The sequence below is a fragment of the Corylus avellana genome, chromosome ca4, assembly GCF_901000735.1.
Source record: "Corylus avellana chromosome ca4, CavTom2PMs-1.0".
Taxonomy (NCBI): domain Eukaryota; kingdom Viridiplantae; phylum Streptophyta; class Magnoliopsida; order Fagales; family Betulaceae; genus Corylus; species Corylus avellana.
The window spans coordinates 20,246,629-20,269,439 of record NC_081544.1 but is presented as its reverse complement, the minus strand read 5'-3'; the positions used below and the strand labels follow the sequence as shown (position 1 = coordinate 20,269,439).

The 22,811-nt window shown below is 36.9% G+C and overlaps 1 protein-coding gene across 1 annotated transcript in view; it reads right to left on the bottom strand.

Annotated features, from left to right (window-relative positions):
* Nucleotides 1-1,091: 1,091 nt before the first annotated feature.
* LOC132177290 (uncharacterized) overlaps nt 1,092-22,811 on the bottom strand; it is a 29,464-nt gene continuing 7,744 nt past the window's right edge. Inside the window, exons 9-26 of the mRNA XM_059589550.1 lie at nt 22,037-22,196; nt 18,301-18,465; nt 12,501-12,585; nt 11,769-11,999; nt 11,551-11,645; nt 11,380-11,422; nt 10,200-10,357; nt 9,339-9,449; nt 8,389-8,457; nt 8,119-8,262; nt 5,656-5,730; nt 5,385-5,561; nt 5,192-5,277; nt 4,800-4,854; nt 2,439-2,564; nt 2,180-2,293; nt 1,696-1,812; nt 1,092-1,592 (exon numbers count right to left, since the gene is read on the bottom strand). Coding sequence (XP_059445533.1) covers nt 1,527-1,592; nt 1,696-1,812; nt 2,180-2,293; nt 2,439-2,564; nt 4,800-4,854; nt 5,192-5,277; nt 5,385-5,561; nt 5,656-5,730; nt 8,119-8,262; nt 8,389-8,457; nt 9,339-9,449; nt 10,200-10,357; nt 11,380-11,422; nt 11,551-11,645; nt 11,769-11,999; nt 12,501-12,585; nt 18,301-18,465; nt 22,037-22,196 — 2,077 coding nt within the window. The 3' untranslated portion in view covers nt 1,092-1,526. The remainder of the gene's footprint in view (nt 1,593-1,695; nt 1,813-2,179; nt 2,294-2,438; nt 2,565-4,799; nt 4,855-5,191; nt 5,278-5,384; nt 5,562-5,655; nt 5,731-8,118; nt 8,263-8,388; nt 8,458-9,338; nt 9,450-10,199; nt 10,358-11,379; nt 11,423-11,550; nt 11,646-11,768; nt 12,000-12,500; nt 12,586-18,300; nt 18,466-22,036; nt 22,197-22,811) is intronic.

Below are 22,811 nucleotides of genomic sequence, written 5' to 3'. Positions count from 1 at the left end.
AGAAGATGGGATAGAACCAATAATATCATAAATGGTGGAGGAAATATGCCAATTTTGAGGAATGCTGGAATGTTGAAGATCCAATATAACTGCTTGCAAGTCACCTTCAATAATAAACTGCTTAAGGTTGAAAGTAGTCAATAATAAACTGCCAAAGGTCGAGAAATACCCAATGACATTGCTAGGAGCGCTGCTAGAGCTTCACCATAGTTGGGCAGACAATGGGAGCTTATTTGGAAAACCATTCTTATGACAGACATAAGTGCTAAAGATTAACTTTATTAGCTCTCCAAGCTCTGATTGAATAAACAACCGCTCTAAGCTAGGATTTTCTAGAACAATTGGATGTCCTGGAGGAGGCCCCCTGGGGTGAAAAGGCGGGCAATTAATAATCGCCCACTAACTTCACTAACCGCCTATATATATATATATATGAAACGATGTCATTTTCCTGTTTAAAATTTTAAATATATATAAAAATGATGTCATATATAGTATGATATTATCATATTACCATAGAAACATCATTTTATTTTTTAAATTTTTTTTTAGTTAATAACCGCTAACCGCCGGTTAACCGCCTAGGCGGTTAATGGAGGTGGTTAGTGAATTTTACTAACCACCTAAGCGGTTACGATTAACGGTTTTAGCCAATAACCGCTAACCATAACCACCTTTTTACCCCTACCCCCAAATCAAGAGGCTTTTGTTCTTATCGGCAAGCTACTCACCCTTAAGCCTCTTCATTCTCAACGGGCCACCATGGCGGCAGCTTGGAATTTTGCTACTCCTTTGGCTGTTGAAGTTCTAGCACCAAACAAATTCCTCTTTGTTGTTCCTCTACAAAGCCATGTTGACCGTATCCTATAACAAGGGCCTTGTATATCCGTAGTTCAGTAGTTCTTTACTACTTGTTCAACCTTGGTCCCCTGATTTAACCCTCGAGGAGATTGAGGAGCTTTTCCAATTTTTGCCCCTTTTGGATCTGACTGCATGGGCTTCCTATGCAGAATATGACCACCCGAAATGCAATCAAGATTGGAAAAGCTCTAGGTACCGTTTAACCTTTCAATTGTCACATAAAATTCCTATGAACGTAATGTGGACGACATGGACCACTTTTATGATCTTATAATCTTCTTGAGAATATTACACAAGATGCTGGTCTCGATGGTCACAATGATCAAATTTACATGAATTTCCGTTGATCATGATCAGCAATAGAGATTTCTTACATTAAAAAAACTCAACTAGCAATTAATCTTCCAATCTCAGTAGAGGCATATAAATTTGAACTATATTCTAGTACTGTTTCTTTGAGCTCATGTACAACCATTAAAATGAGAGGAGCAAGAAAAAAAGGATTATTTTCTCTATATTCCTAACCTAATTCTCATTTCCTTTAAATTGATCCTAGACTTGGAAAAACAATTCCAGACTCAACAATTCCAAGAATTGATTTTTCACCTATGGAAGGAGATCAAGGCTCTTTCGAGACTGCATGGAAAAATTGTTAAAAGCAGGCATTACTGGCGCTTTCTTTGGTAGAGTGAATAACCAACAAGGGCTGACATCAGGAAAGTCCAAAGGACCTGCCACAAATATAAAAAAGATGGGAATGTAATTGGAAAAGCAATAGAATGACTTGGGAGCAGTTTACATAGACGATATGAGAAAAGGTATTATTGGACTTACTGTATTGATGGTGTGCCACCGCTCAAGCCTTTTAATCCTGGACTGCATGTCTTCAATAACCCCTTCTATTGGAGATACCTCTCTACATGGTGAGGATTCTGAAGCTGTACTGCTGCCCTGTTGGGTCCACCATAGTATTTCAACTAACCATTAGAGATGCAGTAAGTACAACATCCGCACTTCCAGAATTAAAATAGATGCACCTTTTTCAAGATTTTGGAAAGGGGATGAGTTGTTATTGTGGGTTGGGGGTGGGGAAGGCTCTAGGTTGGGCCATTTGTGGGAAAAGATTTGGGGTTTCTCTAATTCCCTTCGTTTTAGAAAATTCTGCAACATCTTGTGATAATAATCTGCTATATGAGGCAAAGCTATGCAAATAGAATCTCTGATAAGAGTCCTAAAATTTTGAACAAGAATATTATCTCTTATGTAGGTTTCAGAAGTATATGTCTGTCATCCCCCCATTCACTCAGCAGTAAACTACCTGAGATTGAATAAATTCCACAAGTTCCTGCAGCCTTGCAGCTTGCTGAGGGTTAATTCCACTTGAACTTCTTTCCATTGCTGGTAATCTCTCCAAAATTATTTGAAGATAACTCTACAAATACAACAAAAATGTCAATAAAGTCAAACAGCATAAAGGAAGCAAATGGGTTCTCGTGATAATTTATACAAAGAAAGGCTGGTGGCATGCAAGCACAAAATCATTATGCTATACTGTATTCAAGTAGTAAAGCCAAAACCTTTGTAGTATATGATCCATCCAGTTTAAGCATTGAACCAGCAGCTGCCACAGCCTCTTTATTAACACCTTTGATTTGTAGGTAAGGACTAGGGGCATTTTGTAGATGATCAACCTCAATTAGGATCTAGAAGATGCAAGCAAGAGATTTTAAAGCCAATATAAAACCCAAAAAAAAAAAAAATCTATTATATCAACAGGGAACCTGCAAAGCGAAAAAAGAAAAACAATCTTATAATATCAGAAAACATCGTGCTTTACGATAATCAGTTCATCAAAAGCAGGCGCTACGAATCAGATTTAAATAAGTTACATGATAATGATTCAGCTAGATAAGGATTTAATTGGAAGCTGAGATCAAACACGGGGATTTATTATGTAATTATACTTGGAATTTTAAAGACAAAATGACGTTTCATAACACCACTGTCTCAAAGATTCTGGAGATTCTTCTCTTCATGGCAAATGAAATCAATAACTAAAATTTCACCCCTCACTCAGATATTACTGATGCTAGCACTCTGAGTCTCATTTTGTTTATTTAAATTTTATTCTACTTTAGGAATCAGGGGTATTATTTTAATTTCAGATTTGTAGAAATAGGATTTAGTTTTGGTACATTGGGTTATTTTATAGGTGTCTCATGCTACAAGCCTACAATGCTTTATTTTTAGGGTGTTAGTAGTTATTTAGTTGTGCTTAGTAGGGGAAACCCATTAAATCCAAATCCTAATAAGATTAGTAATTAATCATCTATTTATACAGATGCAATGTTTTCTAGTCAATGGAGAATACGTTTTGCTAAAATTTCAAAAGCTATGAAACTTTCTTTGAGGTTTGCGTGATGCAACCTTAATCCAAGTGTAATACTGAGGAAAACTTGAGCGTGATATTTAGAAAAATTAAGAGTGATGCCTAAATCTATCTTATTCTTAACTTTCTAATCTCCAGCAATTCATCCAACCTTCAAACACTATAATCCGACCTCGACTTCTCACCCTTAGAACCCAGAAATTTATAAAGACCATAGTACAAAGCACCTTTTATTAGCCTCCAAACCCACAAAACCAGATCTGCCAGTTCCTGAATTACTGTTCACAGCCTGGTACTGCCATCCGAAAGCCAAATCCCTTTTCCTTACCCTATTTGAGCCCCCCAAACTCCCTAATATTTTCAACCACAAAAACCAAGTCTAGCTATCCCCAAACACTAAAACAAGTCACTGCCCAGAAACTGCAGCAACTTTGCTTCCTATTTCCAGCCCATTAAAGGCCTACAAAGCTCAAACTTTCTACACCTGATTTGTAAATAACCCTACAACATCCATTATATGCTGTCTTACATCAGATATGGTGCATTTGCCCACATGAACAACATCCCTCCTGTTTTTTTTTTTTGATAAGTAAATGAAATATATATAAAAAGCGCAAAGGGGCACAACCCACATACATGGGAGGTATAAATAGAGAGCGCCTAAGAGGGAGAGAAATGAAAGAAAGGAACAGAATATTTTCAACCTGATAAATTTTTTTTTTTTTTGATAAGTGTACCTGATAAATCAATTTCATAACCCCATAGATTGCAAATAGTGAATTATGTTTGAAATGAAAAATGTAGACAAAGGTGGTTAAGGCCTTGCTTATATCAGGCTCCACAGCCTTCAAAGTTTAAAGTTCTGTTTATCAGCTGCTGCAAGCTCAATTGTCACTTACGAATATCAACAAATTTTCCTTACAAAATTTTACAATATAGCAATATAGGTGCCAGTCTATGACGGAGCATAATGAATGCACGCACCATGTGAAAACAAAAACAAGACAAAAAATTTCACTACTGCACCATAAAGGAGTAAGGGAACAAAACAAGGATTTTATATGAGAAATGCTACACACACTCTCACTCCATTTCTTGACGTGACATTGAAAATCACTATTAAATCCCAAAATGCAATGGTGATTTTCAATACTACGTCAGAGAGTATGTACTTGGAAGTGTGGAAGTGGGAGAATGCAACATTTTTCACTTTATATTGGTATCACATAATTTCCTATGTACCACGGATCAATCGCTATCCATTACATATAGGGCATGAAAACTGGCCTTTTCTTTCATAGATAATTAAGCTGCATGAAAAAAAGTTTTAGAACAATAAGAAACTAAGATGAATCGAATTAAAAACAAAAATTTGGAGTGAGCAAAACCTACCAGTGGAATCAGGGAGCAAAAGCAGAATAATAATAATAATAATAATAATGACAGTAACAATAATAATAAATTCAAGCTCATTGCTTCAGCAAAAGTGAAATTTCAACCCAGAAATACGTATTTCAGCACAAAGTAATCTCCTAGAACTTAATCTGACCTTTCCATCTTGGTAAATGAATGCTGATGCTTCTATATAAGCTACAGCTTGATACCTGACATCACAACAGGATATAACATATTTCAACTACAAGTGTACATTAAATAGGCAAAAAAAAAAAAAAAAGACACATATAAACACCTAAGTATAAAAATCTATCAGCTGGTTTAAATATTTCCCTCTCATAGCCCAATCCTTGGCTTTGGTCATGAGAAATTGTCATAGGCTTGGTTAAAATGCCCCCTATCTTATAAACTGTTAAAATTTCCATTGAGTCATGGAAGAACTCAATAATGCTAATGGTGAATTAAGTATATCCCACATATGATCACTTTTCGGTCAATAATTAGGGGAAAAAAACAAGAATGCATTAACTTATATATGTGGCTTACCCAAGGTTAAGAAGACCCGCAACCGTACTAATGCTGATATCGAAATCCACTTTGGGTTGAATGATGAAGTTCCCTTCTCTTATAGGCTAACAAATGTAATTCACAAGAAAATGAGATTTGAGAATTCACAACAGTTTCAGAGAAAGGAAGTACAGCATTTTATTAGCAAGTACAAATTAATTTGACCACAGACCTCCCGAATCAGCAATGCAAATCTACCCTCACATATTCTGACCCGTATGCAGTCACTCTCTGTCAACTGCCCATTAATGGGAATTCCAGGAAGCCTCAAATATATGTCAATAAAATTCTGGGCAGAACTGCAGAACTTTTCTGGATCAAGAATTTTTAAAATATCTTGATAAGCTACCTGTTATTTAATGGAAACAGTGAAAACCTGTCAGGGAAACTAAATTAAATAAGGTCAAGCAACCATGAACAGCATTACACGACCACACTCTTACTGGCTTGTTACTCTTCAATACAAACAATGAGCTCTCAGGTGACAGCACAGGATCAAAGTCATTTCGAATTTTGAGCTGCAACACAATGTACTACCAGAGTTAGCACTCACGAGTCACAAATTAGTAATATAAAATGAAGAGTAATTTGATGTCAGTTTACTGTCAAGATTGCTTCAAAATTAACACGAAATTTTTTTCTCATAAAAAAAAAAAAAAAAGAAGGATTTCACATAATGAGCACATAAGCAATTTGCACTACCAAGGTAAGATATTGGGACTCTACTATGAACATTGTCCTTGTCAAAATCTTACAAATTACAAAATGAGATCTTCCAAATAAAAGTAGTGGAATAAATGTAGAGAAGCACGAAATACAAAATAATCATATTCAAAATAAATGCTAAAAGCTCTTTAAAATGGCCAAAATATAAAACCATCTGACCATTGGAATACTCCTTATGCTTACAACGTAAGACTGGAATAATAAGGGGAGGGCAATGCTTGGTTTTTATGAAGCCCAAGTTGTTGGCATGTGTGAGGGTTGAATGAAACTGACAAACACCTTAGACTCAGAAACTTGCTCAACACCGGAAGGCAGATACTATACGTTTGCAGGAATCTAAACTAGAATTCATTTCCAGTAGTGTCGTAGTTAGTTTGTGGGGATGTCAATATGTTGATTGGTGTTACTTAGCTTTGAGAGGGGCTTCCGGTGGAATCTTGATTATGTGGGATAAGAGGGTAATGGAGAAAATTGAGGTGTGTGGGAGAGATTATTGTGGCTTGCTCTTTTACAAATGTTGAAAATGGTTCTCTAGAGCTTTTGTGAGTGTCTATGGGCCTAACTCCAACACCTTGATACTTTGCAAGGCAAATGTAGAACACCTACGCTATATGCGTGCCTTATTCTTATGCTATGAAGTGGTTTTTGGTTTGAAAATTAACCTTACTAAGTCAGAATTAGTTTCTGTGGGTAATGTTAACAATGTTGATGGCCTCGCCAGTATTTTGGGATGCGTGGTGCCTTTGCCTTTGAAGTATCTTGGTCTTATCTATTTGGGATGTGTTATCGAGAAGATTGAGCGCTGTTTAGCCTGTTGGAAGAGGATGTACTTGCCTATGGGTGGAACACCTTAACAGAGAGAATTCCTTTCAATTTTCCTACGTATTTCATGTCACACTTTCCCCTTCCTCCAGGTGTTGCCAATTGCATAGAAAACTTACAGTGGGACTTTTATGGGGTGGGCTAGGTGATGGGTTCAAATCTTACATGGTAAGCTGCTCCAAGATTTGTCCTCTCATTTATGAAGGAGGGTTGGGGGTCCAAAACTTACTTTTGTTCAATCATGCTCTTTTGGGGAAGAGGCTTTGTAGAGAGTCGTAGTGGATACAAAATATGGCAACTCGTGGGGTGGGTGGTGTTCTAGTGAGGTTCATGGGTTGTATGAGGTGGGATTGTCAAAAAATATTAAGAGTGAAAGGGGGAATTTACTAGTCATACCAGATTTGAGGTGGCAGATGGCTCTTTAATTAGATTCTGGAATGACAAGTGGTTTGAGTATCATTAGGTTCTCAAGGAAATTTTCTTGGATTTATATAGTATTGCTCGCGTAAAGGATGCTTCCATGGTAGATTACTTGGAGTTATTTGGTGATTCCCATCAGCGGAATGTAAGCTTTATCAAAGAAGCTCACAAATGGGAGGTGATGTATTTGCTTCGTTTTTTAACTTGTTGTATTCCTTTAGATTGAGATATAGAGATGAAGACAAGCTTTGCTGGGACCCTTCCAAGAGAGGGATGTTTGATGTTAGTTATTTATAATGCCCCCCCTCCCTCGAAAGAGAATTTGGCAGAAAAAGACCCATTTGAGAGCATCATTTCTTGCTTGAACAGCCCCCCTAGCGAAGATGCTCACAACAGATAACCTAAGAAAATGGCATGTCATTGTGGTTGACTGGTGATATGAGAAAGAGGAGCGGGAAGTCTCTGGATTATCTTCTTCTCCAATGTGAGATTGCTAATGCATTGTGGAGTGCTATTTTTAGTCGTGTTTGGGTTATCTTGGGTCATGTCTAGAAGAGTAGTAGACCTTTTTTTTTTTTTTTTTGTTGGAGAGGGTTGGGTGGTAGTCCTAAGAGTGTAGCAATGTGGAAGATGATTACGTCCTGTCTTTTGTGGTGTCTTCAAAAGGAAAGAAATGATAGAAGTTTTGAGGACCGTGAGACTATCGTGGTAGAATTAAAGTCTTTCTTTCTCAAAACACTTTTTCACTCGATACCTACTTTAGATCTTAATTTGCTTAGTTTTCATAATTTTCTTGACTTATTTTTCTTTCTAGCTAGGTGTATCTCCTGTATATTATGTACTTGGGTTGTACTTTATGCGCTTTTAATGATATTTCGATTATTTACAAAAAGACAAATTAAAAAAAAAAGAGATTAGATGGTTCCAAGTCTACTAACATGTGCATGAACAAGATGTGGTTCAATGTACTGCTGGAACATTGGAAACACTGTCATCATGATGTCATTTTGGGACAAAAAACTCCCAACTCTACTTTTATCTCTTTGAACGCGAGAAATCAAATGTGAATGAACACCTCCAACCTGTTTTTGCACAAAGAAGAGTTATTTATCCAGTTTGCTCATCAAAATTTCTTTTGGAAATAAGAAAATAGATTAAGAATACATGGAAATTAAAGCCTCGAAGATGGAGTAGGAAGTCATCCTTACAACAGCAATCCAAAAGTCAAGTGATTTTCGGATGCTAGGATGCAAAGCATAAACCCCTTCAAAAATGATCTGTTCAAAAGAAAAAATAAGATATTTTTGAGTTAGAAGGAAAATTAGGAAAAAACAAATTAGCTAGCATAACTCCTCTATAACTTTTAATTCGCTTTTGTAAGAATTTCCCATTGAGCAATATCAAATATCTAGACCAACATTGAAAACCGTTAAGGGTATTAGACAAAGATCCTCTTCCAGCTAAATTGTTTGACCAGCAATAGAGTATGGCTGAAAAGTACAAAGCCAATAATCTTTCCAAGAGACATCTCATGCCTTCTTCGTGTTCTTAGAAAGCTTCCCTCATATATGCTAATGCATGAACAGTTTATCAAAAGCACAAAAATTGGCAACAACCATATAGACAAGGAGAACCCAATAGACAAGGAGAACCCACAAAGTTCACAAATCCTAAAAAGCTATCTGATACAAGACCACACGTTAATAACATTACATTCATATTTTACATACTGAAACATGGGACCATGGAAAAGGGGGGGAGGGGGGCGGGGGTCTGACCTTGTTTATCTTTGTTTGTCTCTCATGATCAAGAAGCAAGGAACACCACTAGGTGCTCCACTACCCTAATTTTCTCTTCTATCTCCTTTTCTCTTGATGTCAAAAGGCTTGGAAGAGAAAACAAGCGACCATTTGTCATCTCTATCTTTTTCTATTAGGAGTAAAAAAGATTTGTTCTTATCTTTATCTAAAAGAGCATTAACCTTTGAGTCATAAAAGGTAGATTAGACAGGCAGCCTTAGGCTCCCAATAAACTGATGCCAACTCAACGAATTAACTGTTCTCTCTCCAAACACACATAGAGTAACAGGTAAGATAAAACATAAACCGCAGAAGCAATGGATTTATGTGAGCAATCCACAATGAGTTTGATAAGATACCACACCACAATCTTCAGAAACTGCAAGTTCTTTGAAGCCACTCCGAAGACCAGTCTCCAAGTCAAATATGGGTACTTTTGTTCTTCGACCATTTCTTATGTCACCAATATTCTGTGCCAGTGAATCATAAAAATAAGAATGCTGATAAAACCATGAGTGAAATTTCTGACAGGTACCAAAATATAAAATAATTAATGTTTGAGTACACTGCAATTTTCACTTCCAAAGGCTTTAATATTACATTTAACTCCAGAAAAAACATTTTCAGCATTTGAGACAAACAAAATCATATCATCAATTAGCTCTAACTCAAATGCAACTTCCTCTCCTTGTAAGGGTGAAATGGAGGATGGGATTTTGGGTTCAAGACCACAAGGTGCGTTCGTAATTAAATTTTTTGGAAAAAAAAAAAAACCTCATAAATGGCATCACATATTGTTCAAGGTAAAGCAAAACCCCCAAAAAATTCAACCTTACCTACTCTAGTCCATTTTTTTTTTTAATTTTTTTTTTGTAAATTGACATTGAGTTTTAACATGACTAGACAACTTTTAATTGTAAAACAGAACAATTTGGAGTATAAAATGGAATGCTGGCACAACAGGCTGAGTGAAGAAAGCAAAAGCAATGGTACAATCTGACTTCAGGGACTAGAAATAAAGATTCGTGCACTACTATGTATTGATGATAAAGTAATACCACAAATAGATTAGTTTGACAGTCACATCTTTGACCATAAAAACCTGCTACTTTATCAAATGTTTTTAACATAATTTTACCCACCTCAAGTGAGTTTGACTGACTTACAATCTTATTTGGCCCAAGTTTTAACAGCTTGAGGAATATGACTGAGATGTTTACCTTGGAAAGCAAAGATAGATCAAGAGAGCTGAAGTCATCATACTTAAAATCCTTCACTTGTTCAGATTTATAATAGCTTTCAAGGGAAACTACTTCACAACCAACGATGTTTGCCATTTTATGAGCCAAACTAGTCTTTCCAGACCCACTTGGACCCCCTGCAACATTGACAACAGCAAAGACAGAGTAAGAAACCATCTGAGAGCTTAAACAATTTGAGATAGCGCACTTTTCAATGCAAGCAATGGCATTAATAATAATACAGTAATTTTATTTCGGGTTCAAAAAAAGAAATTTGAAATTCCATTGTCAAAAATGAGTCATTTTCTTAGAACATTGAGGAGTTTGTATCTTCACTACCTTATAAAGGCTATTGTGAGAAGTTATTCTTATCTTTTTTGGCAATGGACAAAGTATTGAGATGACGACAAGAGGAATTATGAACTAATATTTAGGAATGGAGGAAGTAACAATCTGCTGAATTATCACTTCATTTGTTGAATGAGTAAGAATATGGTTGCTTATCAATTTCCTAGTCCATGGGATATTGATTTATAAAAAAATAAATTTTTTCTTTTTTAAAAAAAAAAAACCTCCTCAGGTTCATGTACACTCTTAACTGTAAATTTACAATTCACTTGGCCACCATCCAGCTATCTTCCCCACGAGTACTGGTAAGAAAAAAATGAACAATGCCTCCAGAAATACTTATACAGATGTTGAAGTATTTCCCTCACCCATTGTCCATTGTATATTGGAGTCACTCTGTATATCACTGCAAGTATTTTCTATCTATCTACCCCAAAGCAAGTTCCCAGAGGCAGCTTAATTAGAAATGAGGGCCCCATTGCTAGCACGCCAATTCCACCCATAACTAATTAAAGCAAACAAAAGTAGAAGAGGTATTACCACTTACATAAATTAGCAAAATTATATTATAACTTGGTTTCATTGATCTTTAATTATTAGTCATCTTGGAAACTAGTTTATCCATAGACTTATTCTCTTGTTAGAGACTATTTTATTAATTGAGACTCAACAGAGCACTTGAGCATATCAGTTCACAGACTTCACCTAACCAAATCTAAACTGCCAACAAAGCTACTCTTGTAAGTGCATTAGATGTGGCAAGCACAAAAACACGAGGGGAGAGAGAAAGCATCATTGAAGCCAGTATTACCAATTCCAACAATAACTGGGAGACCCTTATTCTCCAACAAAGCCTGAAAAGGTTTTTAAAAAGCAAGTGTAAGGTTTGGATCCAACTAAATATTCTGACAAGCTTTTTAGACAAGAAGCAATTGGTGTCACGAAAACAATTTTCTAGCAACTTATATCACACACTCCATACCTGTATCGCTTGAACAGCAAGAAGCAATCCTCTATCCAAGTCATATGAATCAGGCATTGGAGCAAGCTTTATTGCGTCCCTGAAAGAGGCAGGATCTGCGGTTGTTTCATGAGAGAATTCTATAACATAACATTTAATAACAGCACACCTAGGAAAGAAACACTGAACAGAAATATTAAAAAGTGAATGAACAAATTTCCTAAGCCAAGGATACATACCTACAACTGAGTTATCAGCATGGAGAGGATCTGATGAGACGAAATGCCATGTCGCTACTATTGGTTCCATTTTAGATTTAGTTGGTGATCGAGTCCATGGTTGAGACAGATCCTCAAGGTGAGTAACAAGGTTTGGAGTGACACGAATTGGCCTCGGTGTAACAATCAGCCTTTCTTGATTACTAGTTGATGTATTAAACAAAGGTGGGGGTGAATTAAGGCGAGGTACACCTGCATGTGAAGTTAATTTTTGGAAACAGTAAAAACAGTGACATAATCAGACAAAAAGAAAAAGAAAAAAAAAGAAAAAAAAAAAAGAAAAAGAGGATACGAACAACAAATGCCCTTTTCTCTTGATAAATATGATGACATATGAAAGATGTCAAGGGCTCAACCCATGTACACAACACATAATGAGGAAATGAAAACCTCTAAAGGCACAACGGACGCTACAAACTAACAAAATCTCAAAAAGCGGAAAAAGATGAGGAATAAGGTGTGTCAACTACCTTAGTAAAATCTCCGGGCATCGATACGCAAGAACCAGAAGTGAATTCTATTTATGTGGTTTTTAAGGGATATGGGAAGCTACCTCTTGCCATGTAGCCCTTTGGTCCATGTGACACTTCACATGAACCGTTAAAAAGAAATAAAAAAATAGAAGATGCGAGCCATAAAAAAAAATATAGGCAGAAAAATAAAAACAAAATGAAGTGAAGTCTAGCTCCCAACCTTTTCTCTCAAGAATCAATTCCAAATATGATTTAGTGATCCAAGGTCCATTGATACTCAATCTCAATGCTTCCTCTCCAACCGTCTATGCAAAAGAAGAAAACCAAGGCGGTATAAATTTTGTTGTACAGTAAAAAGGTAATAAAGAAAAATCTTCAAACTCTACAAATGGCATGCAACACGTACACAAAACACCATCATTCACTAGACAAAACATTATTGTACAATAAACAGAACACCATGCAGATAGCATAACCAAAATGGCATGCACCAAGCACTCAAAGATATAGATAGACTTCTACTAGACTTTTAGAAAAGAAAAGAAGTATGAAAAAAGAACTCAATAAATAGGAAATATATCATGTAGGTAAGGAAACTCAAGCTGAATCATGATGCAGGTTATCTAATAGGATGAGATAAGGAACACAGATTAATCAAACTTATATTCAACTACAGAATTTAATCGGTAAACTACAAAATACAGTAAACAACCCACTATTAAAGCTCAGATGCATAAATTCAGTTCAAATATTTTTTTTTGATAATAAGTATTTCATAAAAAAGTGTAGAGGGGCGCAACCCTAGTACACAGGAAGTATACAAAGACCACCCCTTTAAAGATAGAAAGAAGAACACAAATCCACAAATTGATGCATAGTAGAAACTTGAGGAATGTTCAAGGCTCCCGCCCAAAGGAAAAACAATTTGAGAAACCTATTGCTAAGCTCCGCCATTGTCATTTCCTTATCTTCAAAACATCAAGCATTCCTCTCCCTCCAAATAGTCCACATAAGGCACAAAAGGGCCATTCTCCACACCTCCATCACCATTTTATTACCTCTTTGGCCTTTCCAGCAATCTAGAAGGTCAATAACCCTACCATGCATGACCCAATTCACATCAAAAAGGGAAAAAAGGACACTCCAAAGAGCACATGCCACATCACAATGGAGGAGGAGATGATTGATAGACTCCCCACTCCTCTTACACTTACTACACCAGTCTACCACAATCAAACCTCTCTTGCGAAGATTATCCAAGGTGAGGATCCTTCCTAGAGTAGCCGTCCACACAAAAAAACTTACTCTAAGCAGAACTTTAACTTTCCATATACTCTTCCATGGGAAAAAAGAGCTCCCCACCTCATGCCTCTCCGAAGAAGAAGAAAGCACCCCGAAGAAGGATCGCACCTCAAAAAGCTTTCTCTTGGAAGGAGTCCACCATATGCGGTCCACACCCCCCAAATGGCGCCGGGTCTCATACAATTTGCCATAGAAAGCGAGCACCGCCTCCACTTCCCAGTCCTGAGCCGTTTGTTAAAAAGGAACATTCCAATGCACTTCTTCATTCAAAATCTGAATATTATCACTCGCCCAAACCTCTTTGTTTCTTGCAATACAAAACAATTCTGGGACAGCCTCCTTTAAAGGTTGATCTCCACACCAAATATCATGCCAAAACCTAATTTGGGATCCATCTCCTACTTCAAATCTGATGAACTTGGTAAAAGACTCCCACCCTCTTCTGACATGCTTCCAAACCCCAACACCAAAAGACCCCTCAACCTGTTTTGTACACCAACCTCCATCCATACTCCCATATTTAGCTTCAACTACCTTCCTCCAATAAGCTTCCCTCTCCGTAGCATAACGCCAAAACCATTTCCCCAAAAGAGCTTGATTAAACCAGTGCAGATTTCTAATCCCCAAGCCACCATTTTGCATAGGAGAGCAAACTAAAGACCCTTTAACTAAGTGATACTTCGTCTCCTCATTGGTACCACCCCATAAAAAAATTCCTTTGCATCTTCTCTACTCTGTTTGCCACACTCGATGGAATGGGGAAAAGAGATAACAAATAGGTTGGTATAATAGAAAGAGTGCTCTTAATCAGTGTAAGCCTCCCCCCTTTTGATAAAAGACCCATTTTCCACCCCGCCAACCTCCTTTCCATGGTCTATATTGTGGTAGCCTTGTAATGCGCCCCCAAAGGAAGCCCCAAATACTTCATATGTAAGCCAACCACCCGAAAACCAAAAATACTAGCCAACAAATCAATATCCTGCACCTCCCCAATAGGAACAATTTCTGACCTCGGCAGATTTATCTTTAGACCTGAAACAACTTCAAAACATAGGAAAAGACAGCATACATCGCGAAGTTGTTCCACATCCGCATCACAGAAAATCAGCGTCATCTGCAAACAACAGGTGCGAAATGCTAATACCAGGATTGTGCACAGAACCTACAGAAAAACCTGCAACCAGCCCCCTAGCTTCAGTTTCCACCATCATTCTACTCAACGCCTCCATGATAATAACAAATAACAAAGGAGAGAGAGGATCTCCTTGTCGAATCCCCCGAGTACTACTAAAAAAGCCTGCTGTTTCTCCATTAACCAAAACTGAGTAGCGGACCGTAGAGAAACAAAATCAGTTCAAATATTACAAGAAGAATCATATTTTTTTCTTTTATAAGTAGTCTAACGTAGATGTAAGTCATTATAAAGCTCAAGGTGTAACCTAAGTATATAACAAGTATACAAGAGAACCCCTAGCTAGTAAAAGAAAAAAAATCAAGAAAAACATGAAATCTAGAAATGTTGAAGTCTACGGCAACTGTCCAGTTATAGAGTCTTAAAAAAAGACTTCTACCAAAACACCCTTTCTAGAAAGCAAAAATATCTACCATTCGACACAGGATAATCCACGGCAATCCTACAAGGCTAAAGATGGTATTCCATAGGACATTAGCCATCTCATAATGTAGTAAAAGGTGATCTATTGACTCCCTACTCTTTTTACACAAACATCACCAATCAACCACAATGACAAGCCACTTTCTAAGATTATCCATGGTTAAAATCTTTCCTAAGGCAGCCAACCATGAAAAGAAAACTACTTTTAGGAGAGCCTTATTCCGCCAAATAATCCTCCAACGGAAATGAGTGCTATCGTGAGGAACCAGGACATTGTAGTATGAGAGTCTTGAGCTGCTTTAAGAAGCTAACATTCCACTGATGAGGGTCACTAGAATGCCAAAAGATTTGCTGCTGAAGCATCCTTACAACGGCCCAAACTAAATATGTCTAAAAAAGCCACCTTGAAGTCTTGATCCCCACATCACACGTCATACCAAAATCCAATCCTGGAGCTATCACCAACCTCAAATCTAATGTGACTAGAAAACTTCTCCAAACCCTCCTCATATTCTTCCAAAGACCCACCCCATACAAGAAGAATTGTATCAAGACTCTAAAAGTGAAATTCCTCAACCTTGTTCAACATGTCCCAAGATTTTCGAGGTCCTTGTACAAAAAGAAACATATTAATGAAGTATGGACCACAAGAGTGATTGAAAATTGAGTGCATCCAAATGCGTACAATGGTAGGAGCTCAAATTATGAGAATTCATTTTAAGACACATATGGTTCCATTAACACAAGGTTGGTTGTTCGAGTCTCCTCAATTACTTAACTATTTTTGCGGGCATAGTCATGTATCCGGAGTTTACCCGACAGGGATGGTCCCAAGGGGCCTTGCCTTGAAAAGGTTCCTCATCACAAAAAATAAAAAAATAAACATATGGTTCTGCAGTCTGAATGTCATTTGTCACATCCTAGATAAAACTCGAGAAGCAGCCACTCATCTTTTCATTTTCAAGTCCAAATAGCACACAATCATCCTCCTACTAACAAAGCTATTTCCCAGTAAGATATGAATATATCAAAAACAAAGCAGTCTACAATGCATGCTCCTCAAAGAAAATAAACAAATATAATGGTAATCTATGAGTGGATGGCCTTGGCACCTATAATGGCACGGTGTCCTTTCACTACAAAATGTTAAATCCTATAAAAAAAAAAATTAATATATATAAACCAATTCTTTCCAAGTACAATTGCTACTGCTCCACCCCTTCGCAGATCACTAGGACAACTCTTGGTCATTCTACCTGCAGAAGCCATGTTAATAAAAAAAGATGCAGATCCTCTCCATTCACCCAACATCTTGTACTCCAATAACACTAAAGAAGGGGAAGGGGGTGCTATGTTGTAATCATGAACACGGATCAGGAGCCTCCATCTCCATGCTCTAAGTCAGTTGCTTCATTATAGAAAGAACTCCAAAAAACAATTATGTAATTCATCCAATAATTTAGGCCATTCAGTAGCCAAAATCATAAAAAGGATTGTGACAGATTTAGCAATGTTTGATTCACCATGTGTGGTATATCACATGGAAACTCCATATCCTTTACACTACTGACTTAAATTATCCTGTTAATCCCACACAGCATGCAGGCAGCAGGTTCCTTGCTAGTACCGTGTGCATAATCTGTGATTAAAGAATGATCATTATGATAATCATAAATTAATCATTTGTATAAATTGAACTATAACCATTACTGCTCCATATATATCTTCCTTATTCTCGTACAATTGTGCTATGAAGTTCCTTTGGTCCTTTACTACTTGCCTAAAGCCAGCAAAGGGCAAGTTAAAAGCTTGAACCCTAGCTTGCTAACGATAATGAAGACTGGATTCAACACTAAAAAGTGTATCACGATGTTACCATTGACAGGATTATGAAAATAACTTTTTTAGGTCATTTTTAATGATTGAATCACCAAAATTGTTATGCCAAAAGCAAACAATTTTTTTTTGGGAAATGGCCCCATTTCTAGAACAACAATGGGGCCAATTATACAAGACCTCTAGTACTTTGGTTGAAGAATATAAATTTTTATAGTTTTTAATAGTAAACCAACATACTTGACAAAATAGACCAACTGAAGCTTGGGGCCCACAACTGCCAATAACACTATTGGAAAGCAGCCATGTGATATATATATCCTATTAAAGTAGAGATTAAGAACCAGCAAATTCCTTAAACAACAACCACACACCCCACACGTGGCAAAGAAAATATGGCTGCATCCCTTTTTTTTTGGTAAGTAATTCAATCCCAATTTATGTCACATGAATTCAGAATAAGAGTAAGAAGAGTGTCCATACAAGTATTAGGGACCTAGGTTTTGTGACCAAAATGCCATTTGATTGCTAACAAACAAGAAAAAAAAACCCTTGAAACTCTTAAATAAAACCCTAAACCTTCTCTTTGAGTTGCAGAGAAAGAAAAGAGTTTTCTGAAAATACTAACCCTGTGTTTAGATTTAGATAGTGAGAGATTGAACAAAAAATGAAGAATGAAAACATCTACCTATTTTCTTTTTATACTATAACTTCGATAGTACTTTCTTTCTTCTTTTGACTTTCTCCCCTGTAAAGGGCATGTGCTCCCAAAGTCACTTGGTCTATTTTGATAAATCTATGGGTTTCATTTTTAATTGAACCGGAAAAGGCTGTGTTTTTAACCGATGTACAAGACTGTCTATGAAAGTTACCACCTTTCCAAAGTGTCTACGAAACTTCCCCTCTCCAAAAATTATTTTGAAGAATGACCTGCCAGATGCATTTCTGCATAGCTTTCATCCTTCCTTTTTTGTTTCAGCCACAAAAAAGACCCCAAGTGTCTTATAATACCTCTCTTCTCTGCATAACAGATTTCAAGAATTGGACAAAATAATTCTTTTTGTTGGCAAGTAAAAACAAGGTGACAAAATGGCTTTAAAATGAAGAAATTTACCAAATGAAAATTTTATACACATCACTGTAAATATACAGCAATGCATATGCATAAGATGATAACACTATATCTAATACTAGATTATTAGGAAAGCTTTGGGAGAAGGGGATCAAGAAACAAATGACAGAATAAGTCTAAAGAAGAAGTTCATACTTTCCTATCTGTGCCTCTTAGCACCATGAATGTCTCACCAAGACTATCAATGTTTTCAAGTGACAGGGAGCCATTGCCATTATTGACTGATGTAGATGCTCGTTTATAACTGACTACTACAGTGTATCCCAAAGCCAGCAACCCACCTAAAGTCATCCGGCCAACCTGTTTCAGCATTGAAGAGGAGAAAAGCCATGAAAACTGTTAGAAAGGGTATTATTATAGTAAAGGTTAAAGGATGTTCCTGCAATAAAGTATATTACACAAGGGTACTTATCAATTGTACTACTTCCACTAATACATATAGTAAGAGGGAAGAAGTATACATTCCTCTCATTTTGTGCAAACCCTAGTATTAACATGGTACCAATGCAAGCTCTTTAGTTTGACGGACAACAGACCCACATTGTGGCTGCTGTGGTAGTTGTTTTACCCAGAGAATTTTACTGGTTTAGGGGTATTGGTTGCTGTGTGTGTGGTCAGCAATTTTTGTGGGGTTGCTCTGTAGTATACTACACAAGGGTGCTTATCAATTGTATTACTTCCACTAATACATATAGTAAGAGGGAAGAAGTATGCTTTCCTCTCATTTTGTGCAAACCCTAGTATTAACATGGTACCAAGGGCTTCAGTCTTTGGGTTTTTTGGGGTTCTTTCTTTGGTTTCGTTTGGTTGTGGTTCTAGTTGGGTTGGGTTTCTTTTGGGGTTTGTTGTTTGGGTTTATTTTGGGCTACCTATGTATACTCTCTTGTGTACTTAGAGGCGCATTGCACTTTTTTTTTTTTGATATATACAATTTACTTATCAAAAAAAAAACATGGTACCAAAGCAAGCTCTTTAGTTTGGTGGACAACAGACCCACATTGTGGCTGCTGAGGTAGTTGTTTTACCAAGAGAATTTTATTGGTTCAGGGGTATTGGTTGGTATTGGTTGCTGTGTGTGTTGTCAGCAATTTTTGTGGGGTTGCTTGATAGGCTGTTCGGTTATTGCAGAGGTTGTTGTTCGCACATGAGATGGTGTCAATGTGTTGGTGTGGGTGATGGCATGCATGAATCCTCAAATCGCACTGTTGTGGCTGCCATCAATAAATGCCAGTTGTAGAAACCCTAGTTCCCCACGTTGAATTGGAAGAGAAAGGGGTATTTGGTTACAGGCAAAAATTGGCTCTTATTTGGGTTAAGACTATCCAAAGTTCGATATAATTTCAACTTCAGATCCATAGTTATTCAAGATTAAATTTTGGGTCAAGGTGGGTCCGTGCCAACTTTGGATCCCTTTTTCTGAGAAAATGATCTAATCCTTTTTTTATATATAAGTAATTGAAATAAGGAAAGTCCACATACCCTCCTGAACCTATTACCTAATTGACAATGTCCTCCCAAACTACCAAATAATTGTCAATATCTCCCCAATGAAGAGAATACCCTTAATAAAATAAAATAAAACTAAAACTAAAAATTTAAAAAATAAATAGCAGAAAAAGAAAAAGAGAAAACCAAGGGTGGCTCCGGCTCATCCACCCCCTTTTTTGGCCAAATGGCCAGAGGTGGTTATTGTCCCATTGACAAAATCCAAATTGCCACCCCTTGTTGTGGGTATTGAACTTTTAGTTGGACCCTTGATAGCACTGCTTGATTCATTGTCCAAGGTAGCTAAGAAAAACGTCTCTATTTCTGACTCCATAGTTGCCAATTCATCTTAATATTGGCTTGTGCAATCCACAACTAGGCCACTGTCTGCCACCACTGACAATGCTTTTGGCAAATTCTCCACACTTGGGCTTGTGGTTAATCTCCGCTTTTGTCCAATTTCAACACCTTGCAATTGTCTTTGTTGTGCATGCACTTGTGAGGTTTGTGTCCTAGATTGATTAAGTATAAAGAAAAAGAGTAATTAATATGCCTAAGTGGACCCAAGCCCATTAACTTATGCTTTTGGGCTAAAAGTGGTTTCCTAATATGTATATTAATTTACTATTCCTTGACTCCTTTGGTGTTTCTCTCCCCAACAATTGGTATCAGAGCTCATGGTTAGCTTCCGCTGCTGCTTATACGAGTGTCTCGATTTGAAGCGTTTTGTTTGAATCCGGTAAAAAGAGTGGTTTCTCTTGGAGTACACGTGACACTCTTGTGTGTGGGGGAGTTTGGTCAGTATGGAAAAGACTCACAAGTTATGAGAGATTTGTTGTGCATGTACTTATGAGATTTGTGTCCCACATTGATTAAGTAAAAAGAAAAAAAATAGTTAATCTATCTAATTGGACCCAAGCCCATTAGCTTAGGCTTTTGGGCTAGAAGTGGTGTTCTATTATGTATATTAGCTTACTCTTGTTTGACTCCCTTAGTGTTTGTCTCCCCAACACTCTCCTTTGAGCATTCCTCTAAGAAAATTGCTAGATAAATGATGGGTTACTGAGTGTTTAGAAAGAAAACTCATTATCTGTTGTTGTTTCCTCTTTGTGGTCTGTAACCTATCCTCCATGGAAATGATTTTTAACCTCAAATTATGTTGTTGCTGCCTCAACATTTGGCCAAGGCCGAACACTTCTTGGTTTCTTTTTTACTTTTCTTTTTTTTCTTTTTTTAGTATTTTTAGTTTTTTGAATTTTTAGGGGTATTATGTCTTATTGAAAAAATTAGGGTCATTTTTGTGCTTTTTGGGCCTTGGGGGAACATTGATAATTTTTTGGTAGTTTGGGAAGGGCATTGTCCGAATTGAAAGTTTGGGGAGACATTGTCAATTGGATGATAGTTTGAGGGATATATATGAATTTTCCCTTGATATATCATTAAAAATTGAAAAACACAACCCATGTATACAAGAAGTATACAAAAGAAACACCTAACTAGATTAAGAAAATCATGAAAACTAAGCAAATTAGGAAAGACAAACGTAAATGTTCAAAGGTAGAGAGACTAGAGCGTATTGAAGAATAAAGACTTAAGCTCCACCACCGTACTCTCACGGCCCTCAAAGCTTCTATCATTTCTTTCCCTCTAAAGACACCACAAAAGGCTTGAAGGCACCATCTTCCGCATGATTGCATTTTGAGAGCTACCAAATAACCCCCTCCAATAAGCAAACAAGTCTACTACCTATCTAGGCATGACCCAAATAGCCCAACATGATTGAAGATAGCATTCCATAAAGTACAAACAACGTCACAATGGATAAAAAGATGATCCATAAACTCTTCATTCCTCTTACACATACAGCACCAATCGACCACAATGACATGTAGCTTCCTAACGTTTTCCATGGTAAGGATTTTCTTTAGGGTTGCCGACGAAGCAAAGAAAGTCACTCTCAAAATAACCTTAATCCACCAAATAGTCTTCAAAGGGAAGGGAGTGCCATCATTACAAACAAGGACATTGTAGAAAGATCTAACATCAAACAACCTTCTTTTGGAAGGGACTCATCAAACACTGTTGTTGAACTTTATGACCCAGCAAACACTAGAAAGCTCCATGAAGCTTATAAACACTGCTGTTGAACTTTATGTATTTACATTTATATTTAAAGATATATTGTGCTACCACTAACAATGTTTTGTACACTGTTCACATTTAGCTTGAAAGTACTATATTAGATCCCAAGTACACAAATACATACAGAAAGCAATACTAATAAGCAAGGAACAAAAGCATTATGTTTATTCTGAGAAGGAATGGGGACTTGATTCTCACTAAGAAGTTTATACTAGATCCCAACAAAGGAAAGGTATTGCTTTACCTCAAATTCAGCTTTAGGCCTGATGATGTAGATTTTGTCAACAATCCTTTGATCGCCAAGTGATAGATAATATCTAATACCAGATTGCCGCACCTTAATCCAATCATTTATCCGTGCTTCCTCACTTGCCGAAGGAGGTCTAAGGTACATCTCAATAAAACTGAAAATAAAATAAAGTTTCTAGCACACTCAGTACAACCATAGCTAAAAAAACGAAAAGAAGAAACTGTCTTTTAGATTGATATTATGTAGGAGATGATCAAGAGGTAGAAATAACTATCTGCTGATACACTCACTTGTCTGTTTGTGGTTCATTTCCTTGAAATGCAAAAGCAGAATGTCCATCTGGCGACTGTCACAAAACATAGCATGTAGTGAAGCATGTGGCTGATAAATATTACCTTATAATGAGATACAAATGTTATACACAGAACAAAATGGATTTGTTAAAGGAGGCATAAGATAAAAAGGAAGAGTTGACGAAGATCATTTTCAAGAAGCCTAAATTATGCATGAAAGGAGATGGGAATGGTGCACACAACAGTGATCATAGCACATACGCATAGGAATATAAATTTTATTAGGCACGCCTCATAGCCACATAAGTTGTTTATCAATTATATTATCATGAAAAGGTTGGGAAGCAGATAAAACAGGCATGCACCTGGCAAAGCTATAAAGTAGAACACTGGATGCAAGAAGTATAACATGCACTTGACACATCCGTGCCTTCTTTCCTATATATATATATAATGAACTGCAATCAATTTTCTTG